Source organism: Alnus glutinosa, chromosome 2, assembly GCF_958979055.1.
Source record: "Alnus glutinosa chromosome 2, dhAlnGlut1.1, whole genome shotgun sequence".
NCBI lineage: Eukaryota > Viridiplantae > Streptophyta > Magnoliopsida > Fagales > Betulaceae > Alnus > Alnus glutinosa.
In genome coordinates, this window is record NC_084887.1 from 16,480,550 (window position 1) to 16,489,493 (window position 8,944).

Here is an 8,944-nt window from a genome sequence, read left to right on the forward strand (position 1 = left end):
TGTTTTACTTCAATTCAATTTTGTGGAATGATTCTTGGATTTTTTTTGTGATTCAAGGATACATTTGATGATTTAGGATAGTTTTATAGAATTGATTGTGATTGGTTTTCTTTGTTTAAAAAAATTGGATATCTTTTGTGATTTATTCTATGGATACAATTGATGTTTTGATTTAAATTGGATATCTTGTTGTGGTTTACGAATACACTTGATGATTTGATTTAAATTGGATTTCTTTTGTGATTTGTGTAAAGAATGGATATATGTGATGATTTTGATTAATTATTTGAAGCAAAAGAAAAACATACTTAAGATTTTATTGTGAGAACTTTAGGTAATATTATTGATTATGGGAATATGTTGCTATGAGTTTGTGAGTGTGGATTTCGATACCTTAGTGTTTTTTTAATTGATTACATTCACTCTAGTTAATTTTGTTTATGCTTTTTGATTTTTATTCCAAAAAAAAACAATTTCTTAATTTTTAGAACCAGGTTAGGATTAAATTAATTTGGATTTAAATTTGGGGTATTTACCTTTTCCCTCCATGAACTATCAAAAAATGCGCGATGCCCCCATGGACTACCAACTCGACCAAAATAGAGCATTCAACTACCAAAGACAATCATTTTCCCCTCTTCTGTCAGTTAGAGGGGTTAAAAGAAACATTCAACGGGTCATGTACCGTTTTACGTGGGGGCATGTTGGAAGATGGTGGTAGTTCATGGGGGGAAAAGAGGAAGAAAATGAGGGTAAAACGGCGTGTGATGGTCATGTGACCCGTTGACCGTTTGTTTTAACCCCTTTAACTGACGGAAGGGGGAAAATGGTTGTCTTTGATAGTTGAATGCTCTATTTTGGTCGAGTTGGTAGTTCATGGGGGCATCGCGCATTTTTTGGTAGTTCATGGGGGAAAAAGGTAATTACCCATTTAAATTTTGTTTTCAAAAACACAATTCCTGGTGAGATCGACTTCGGACTTGCAATCCATTAACTGTAAACGATTTGTGCACTTGCGAGTACAATTTAAATTCACATCAATCACCATCCATTACCTAATCTAAGAGCAATGATACATGAAAATGAAGGAAATATCTCTATAGTTTCTCTCTCCCTCTCTCTCTTGTCGGCACGTGTAGGCGTGTCCCAACGTTCCTCATCTGTCTATTGGTTTTTCTGGCATTGGCGTCAACCTAGTGTTTCTTTTCCTGGTATTTTGCAATGGGGTATTCAAGTTGGTTCTATGTTGAAGCTAAGTCACTCGAGTTTTCGACAAAGGAGAGGGTTTTCTGTTTTACAAATCATTGAAAGGAGTAAGGGTGTTTCTCAAGTAATATACTTGGGTAAGGTTAGCGTGGCATGGCTGTTGACTACCGTGGAGGCTTTGACTCAAAGGGAGGGGTTGAAGGAGTTTGTGAAATCCTCCAGGGTTGGTAACAAAGCATTCATCGCCTTGAGATGTTCTAACAATCATGGCTGTTTTCTGGCTCTTGTGGAATATGGAGGTGGTGGTTGGAGAGGTTTCATTGTCATACCAAAAGGAAGAGAAGGGAAGGGTTGGAGTGTTGGAAACTAAACAAATCAAAACGTAAGAAAGTTTTAAAGCTCATTAAGTTTCTTTAATAAATAATAACCTTTGGTTTATTAAACTCATGTTTTTTGGTTTCTTAAATTGAAGTATTAATTTAGAGGAGTCATTGGTGTTTATTGTAATAAAGAGGGAGAAGAAAAGGCTTGACGTTTGTTTTTTTTGTATGCCTATATATATGGGCTTTGTAAGGTGTTTTGAAATATAAGTAAAGTGAAGAAGAATTCCTCTACTCTTCTCTAGTTTCTTTGCTCTTCTCTAAGTCATATTTTTAGTAATAAAAGTAAGAGAGATAGAAAGGTAACTAGTTAGTAAACTAGTTTGTCTTTCAAATTGGTATCAGAGCCTTGTACGTTCCGCAATTAAATTCCCATTTTTTCGCCCATTCTAGAAATGGGTTCCAATGTCATCCAGCAACAAATCCCTAGATTATCAAAAGATAACTATGGGTCATGGTCTATCCAAATGAAAGCCTTGTTTGGGTTTCAAGATCTATGGGAAGTCACAACTGACGGATTTACGGAACCCACTGAGGAGGAAGAAGCTGCATACACAGCTGATGAGAAGAAGACTCTTAAGGAGTAGAGGAAGAAGGATAAAAAGGCCTTGTTTCTACTCTATCAAGCATTGGACGAGTCTACCTTCGAGTAAGTTGCCGAAGCAATGACAAGTAAACAAGCATGGGAGATTCTAGCTTCCATCTTCAAAGGAGATGAACGGGTGAAACGGGTTCGTCTCCAAACATTACGAGGCGAGTTCGAGGCTCTTCACATGAAGGATGGAGAATCAATGTTCGATTATTTTTCACGATTGTTGGTAATCGTGAATGGTTTGAAAAGAAACAATGAGAAGCTCGATGACATCCAAGTTGTAGAAAAGGTACTTCGATCCATTTCGTCTAAATTTGAGCATGTAGTTGTAGCTATCGAAGAGTTTAAGGACTTGGAGAATCTTACAATTGAAGAGTTGTTGGGTTCATTACAAGCACATGAGCAAAGGATGCAGAAGAATGCTAATTCTGGTGTATTAGAACAAGCACTAGAGTTAAAACTAACTCTAAATGATCAAGGCAAATTCAGCTCCAACCATGGTTGTGGTAGAGGCCGGGGGGCATGGTATTTCTCAACAACCACGTCAAAATCAGCAGGAGACTCAAAGCTTCGGAGGTAAGGGACGAGGAGGCTACCGAGGAAGAGGAAGATCCACATATGGACGTGGAAACTCCAAGAATATCCAATGCTACAACTGCAAGAAGTTTGGACACTATGCCTCAAGCCAATGTTGCAGAAGCAATAAATGAGGTTCGCAGTGATTCTATTTTACTTCTCGCTCATGATGATTCAAATTCAATAGATGAGTTTTGGTACCTCGATTCTGGCGCAAGTAATCATATGTGTGGGAAGAAAGATCTGTTCGTAGAACTCACAGAAGAAGTTCACGGAAATGTGAACTTGGGGGACTCCTCCAAACTATCAGTTGAAGGCAAAGGGAAGATAAAAATTTGTTAAAATGATGGTAAAAAAGAGTACATTTCTGATGTTTAACATGAAGAGCAATATTCTTAGCATTGGGCAGCTACTCGAGAAGGGATACACCATACATATGGAGAACTACTCTCTCATTTTGAGAGATACATGTGGAGGAATTGTGGCTCATGTTCCAATGGCTAATAATTGCATGTTCCCGTTACATCTTAACATAAAATCCGAGAAGTGCTTCTATGGACTCAAAGAAAGTGAGTCATGGAAGTGGCAACTTCGGTTTGGTCATCTACATTTCAGCGGCCTAAAACTACTATCGTCATCTGGCATGGTGCATGGGTTACCAGTGATCAAGCCACCGAGCAATGTTTGTGAAGAATGCATACTTGGCAAGCAGACGACTTCCTTTTCCCAACGGCAAATCTTGGAGAGCATCGTCACCATTGCAATTAGTTCATATTGACATATGTGGACCAATAGAGCCCATGTCATTAGGAGGTAATAGATACTTTATTACATTTATTGATGACTTTAGCAGAAAACTTTGGGTTTATTTTCTTAAAGAAAAGTCAGCTGCCTTTACTGTATTCAAGAACTTTAAAGCTCTTGTTGAAAACCAAAGTGGTCACAAGTTCGTAACTCTCCGCTCAGATCGAGTTGGTGAATACACCTCAAAAGAATTTGACAAGTACTGCAGGGAACAAGGAATAAAACATCAGTTTACTGTTGCTTATACACCACAGCAAAATGGGATTGCAAAAAGGAAGAATCGTACCATTCTCAATATGACCAGAACCATGCTTAAGGAGAAAGGACTGCCAAAACAATTATGGGCAGAAGCTGTGGCATGCTCAACTTATCTACTTAATCGATGTCCTACCAAAAGTGTTAAGAATATGACACCTCAAGAGGCATGGAGCGGTTATAAGCCAAGTGTTGCACAACTTAGAATCTTTGGGTGTCTTGCATATTCTCAAGTTCCCAAATCCAAGAGGAAGAAGCTTGATGATCGTGGTGAGAAATGTATCTTCCTTGGATATAGCGAAGAGTCTAAGGCGTACAAGCTCTACAACCCACTAACAAAAAAATTAGTGGTTAGTAGAGACGTTATCTTTGATGAAGAAAGTGTGTGGAGCTGGAGCGATGAAGACAAGGCCAAAGAACAACAAGTGTTGGAGGAGCTTGAAGAGTTCTCAACAGAAGCTCCACCAAGTACCCCACCATCTTCACAGCCTACCACACCGTTCGCAGCACATAGAGACTCTACACCTTCTATGGGAGGTAGCAGCAGCAGATCCTCCAAAAATAAAAGTAAGATGAGAAGTCTTAGGAAAATCTATGAGCAAACAGAAGAAGGAGAGACTAATCTTTTTTGCCTATATGCTGATCATGAGCCTCTTACCTTTCAAGAAGCTGTTGAAGAAGATTGTTGGAGATCCGCAATGGAGGAGGAGATACATGCTATTCAAAAGAATGACACTTGGGAGTTGACAACACTCCCATCAAACCAAAAGGCTATTGGTGTCAAGTGGGTATACAAGATCAAACACACTGTAAAAGGTGAAGTTTCTCGATACAAGGCAAGACTAGTAGCTAAAGGCTACAAACAAAAGTACGGCATCGACTATGAAGAGGTCTTTGCACCAGTTGCGAGACTTTACACAGTGAGACTGTTGATTGCACTTGCCGCTCATCATAATTGGAAGATATACCAACTCGATGTCAAGTCAGCTTTTCTCAATGGCATCCTTGAAGAAGAAGTGTATGTACAACAGCCGGAAGGTTTCATAATGGAAGGAGAAGAAAGCAAGGTGTACCACCTTAAAAAGGTGTTATATGATTAAGTAGGCACCAAGAGCTTGGAATGCACGCATCGATAGTTATCTTCATCAAAATGGATTCACCAAATGTCCATATGAGCATGCTGTTTATATGAAGAAAAACCATCGAGGTGAATTTCTAATTATTTGCCTATATGTTGATGATCTGTTATACACAGGAAATAGTAGTGAAATGTTCAAGGAATTCAAGCAATCAATGTTTAGGGAGTTTGAGATGACAGACAACGGGTTGATGTCCTACTTCCTTGGCATTGAAGTGAAGCAACAACATGATGGAATTTTCATATCTCAAAAGAAGTACATGAAAGAGATATTAGAAAAATTCAAGATGGAAAGCTGCAACTCTGTGAGTACCCCAGTTGAAACAAGCATAAAGTTGTCAAAAGAAGAAGATGATCGAGTTATTGAACCAACTTTTTACAAGAGTTTGGTTGGAAGTCTGAGATACTTAACGATCACAAGACCAGATATTGTCTATGGAGTTGGACTTGTGAGTCGATACATGGAGAAACCAATGCAGACTCACTGGTTAGCTGCAAAAAGGATTCTAAGGTACATCAAAGGTACTATGAATCTTGGTTTATTCTATGTGTATGGTGATGAAGCAAAATTAGTTGGTTGCTCAGACAGTTATTGAGGATGTGACCAAGATGAGAGCAAAAGTACTACTGACTCTGTATTCTATTTTAATTCTACAACATTTTCTTGGACATCCAAGAAACAAGCAATTGTAGCCTTGTCTACATGTGAGGCGGAGTATGTGGCGGCTTCATCTACTGTTTGTGAAGATATATGGCTAAGGAATCTCTTGAAGGAACTAGAACATCCACAAGAAGAACCAACTGTGATTTATATGGATAACCAATCAGCAATAAAGCTAGATAAGAATCCAGTACAACATTGGAGGAGCAAACATATTGACACTAGGTTTCACTTTCTTAGAGATCATGTGAAGCGGAAGACAATAGAGCTCCAATATTGCCACACCACTAAACAAGTAGCAGATATATTTACTAAGCCATTATGAGGTGCAATTTTCATGAGACTAAGAGACATGCTTGGCGTGAGGAGGTTTTGATTTGAGGGGGCGTGTTGGAAACTAAACAAATCAAAACGTAAGAAAGTTTTAAAGCTCATAAAGTTTCTTTAAGAAATAATAACCTTTGGTTTATTAAACTCATATTTTTTGGTTTCTTAAATTGAAGAATTAATTTAGTAGAGTTATTGGTGTTTATTGTAATAAAGAGGGAGAAGAAAAGGCTTGACATTTGTTTTTTTTGTATGCCTATATATATGGGCTTTGTAAGGTGTTTTGAAATATTAGTAAAGTGAAGAAGAATTCCTCTACTCTTCTCTAGTTTCTCTACTCTTCTCTAAGTCATGTTTTTAGTAATAAAAGTAAGAGAGATAGAAAGGTAACTAGTTAGTAAACTAGTTTGTCTTTCATGGAGAAGTTGCCTTCTTGGGGTGGTCTTCATTCGATCATAATGGGTGGTAGTACATCAGCATTAGTGAGAAAGGCTCTGGTTGAGGATGCTGGAAAAAAGCCGTATGCGGAGGTAGGGTCAGGGTAGGCTGACAATTGCCACAGCGCCTAGGGGCAATATTGGTATTTCAGATGTTAGAGAATTGAGGGGACGATGTGATAAAAGTAGTGGAGAGCCTGATGTAATTTTTAGGTAGGAGTGTCCAATCAGTTGTAGTTGCGGTTATTTTCTCATAACCGTAGCTGTAATCGGAGTATTCAATTATTTCTATTTAAATAATAGCAACTGTAACTGGTAGAGCAACTACCGGTTATCCTTTTTTTTAAAAAAATCCAATATCAAACCATTCAATATTCAATGCTAAATAATAAATACTTAATTAAAATATAATGACAAGTATGATGATAATTCAAAAAAATACCAAATCTTCATTATTAAAAAACTTGAGATGATTCACTCCTTGAATTTGAAGGTTGAGTTTAAGGCCATCTACAATAAAAAGAGAAGAAGAAAAAAAATAAGAAAATAAAAGAAAGCAGGGAGTGTTGGCTGCGTGTGAGAAAAGAAGAGAAGAAACGAAAAGAAGAAAATAAGAGAAAGCAGGGAGTGGGTTGGGCGATGTGACAGTGAGTTGAGAAGAAATTGGAAAAGAATTAGGCCAAAAACTAAGAATTAGGTTAAAAACTAAGAATTAGGTTATATATTTTTAATTATTTATATATTTTTTTATTTGTAATATATATATATATATATATAAACCGGTAATGAGTTATCCAGTTATTAACCGGTTTCCTATAACCCTATAACCGGTAACTACAATCGGGATACTCGGTTATTTGGGTATCCGGTTATCAGGTTATTGATGGTTATTAGCGGTTAATAACTGTCTCGTTTGTACATCCCTACTTCTGGGTATCCCAAATTTCAAGCTGGTACAATCCGTTCGAAGAATCCTACCGGAGATTTGGGTGCAAACCTGGATTTTCGCACACTTACGAACATGTTGGTCCTTCTAAAAAAGGAAGTGGAAGTTTGCATTGGTAGGCTAGAGATGGGCCAGGGCCTTCTTGGGCTTGCGAGTAGTGTAGGCCATGTGATGGGTGCAAGTGCCGAGCTAAAGCCCAAACCAAAGGGAGGGCCCCTTCCAATTCGTTTGCTGGTTCGGGTGCGCAAACTCCAAACCAGTTTGTAGTGGCCTAGTCCAATAGGGTGTGAGCTAAAGGCTTAGGCTCGTTTCGTGTTAATGAGCCCAATGTGTTAAGTTAGATTCGGCCCAAGAGATCGGACACAAGGGCTTCATTTTTGGGCTCGAATGCCGGAGCAGACTCGAGCCTCCCTTCTACCCAGCCCATTGATTCTCCATAGCCAAAGCCCATTCTAAATGGGAGGGCCCCTTTTAATTTGTCTGCAAGCTCAGGTGCGCAAACTCCAGACCAATCTTTGGTGGCCTAATCTGATAGGGTGTAAGCTACAAGTCTAGGCCCCACTTCATTTTAATGAGCTCTATATTACAAGTCTGGCCCAAGCCCAAAATCCACTTGTAAGTGGAGAGTTAGATCAGGCACGGGCAGGTTTATCTTCCGAATTGGGTGCGGGAGTGGGTCCCGGTTTCCCTTCTACTCAGCCCGGTGGCTCTCCGGTAGCCTAATAGCTACCTGTGATCGATGTCGCTCATCTTGGTGGAGATCGGAAGGGGAGCCAAGGCATATCCAGGGGCGTAGCTACAGAGAGCCTTAGTGGCAAATCCCTGTCAAAGGCGTCACCCACTGGCTCCCAACTGTTGACGCTGCCTCTCATTGGAGCTTCTGATTTAAGATCAAACCTTGTCGACGGCGACCCAAGTGCCGTAGAATCGAATTTTCGTTTGGGGTTGATAGGCCATTGGAATTGGGTGCACCTTCAGGCAAAGCCATGGTCGATGATGTGGCCGTTGTTCTTCTTTTCGGTGTGGCAAATGTCACGGGCATTTCTAAGGTCTTGGAGTGGGTTATAGACCTTAAAGGTGGGAAGAAGGTTTATGCTCCAGGATAAATCCTGGGGCCCTTTTTCCTCCTCTTGAGAAGCGAATGGGGGAAGACAGTAGCATGGGACAGGAGCAAGAGAATGTGCGGGAAACCCTGTCGGTGGAAAGTATTGCTGGGACAAGCTTGATTAGTTGCTGTGGGGACGAGGTGCCTCCTTTCTCGGATATGGTCAGCCTAGGGACAGTGAGCCATTGTATGTCTGCCTCCTTGCTGTAATTGAAGAGCCAATTTTGCTTGCATCAGATTCTTTAGATTGGGTAGTTCAGAAAGGTAAGAGTTTCCATCACTTTGTGGGGCTGTCTTGTGAGGGGTTTGAGGATGAGTTGATGGCTTTGTTCAATGCCATTGAAGCGACTCGAAACCAGAATGGTTTGGCTAGTTCCCCTAGTTCACTTTCTAAGATAGTGAATAGAGGGCACCATGAATTAAAGAGGTTAGCGTTTTCTCTCAATTATGACCTTAAGGGACGCCATTATAGTAGAGGCGAAGGCAAGGGAGACGGGTCCAACTTGTTCTTTATGAA

General features: G+C 39.7%; 1 protein-coding gene across 1 annotated transcript; it reads left to right on the plus strand.

Annotated features, from left to right (window-relative positions):
- Positions 1-2,251: 2,251 nt before the first annotated feature.
- On the plus strand, positions 2,252-3,096 carry LOC133860318 (uncharacterized). Its single transcript, XM_062295944.1, has 2 exons — positions 2,252-2,631; positions 2,736-3,096. The coding sequence occupies exons 1-2, from the start codon at positions 2,252-2,254 to the stop codon at positions 3,094-3,096; spliced, it is 741 nt and encodes a 246-aa protein (XP_062151928.1).
- Positions 3,097-8,944: the final 5,848 nt, after the last annotated feature.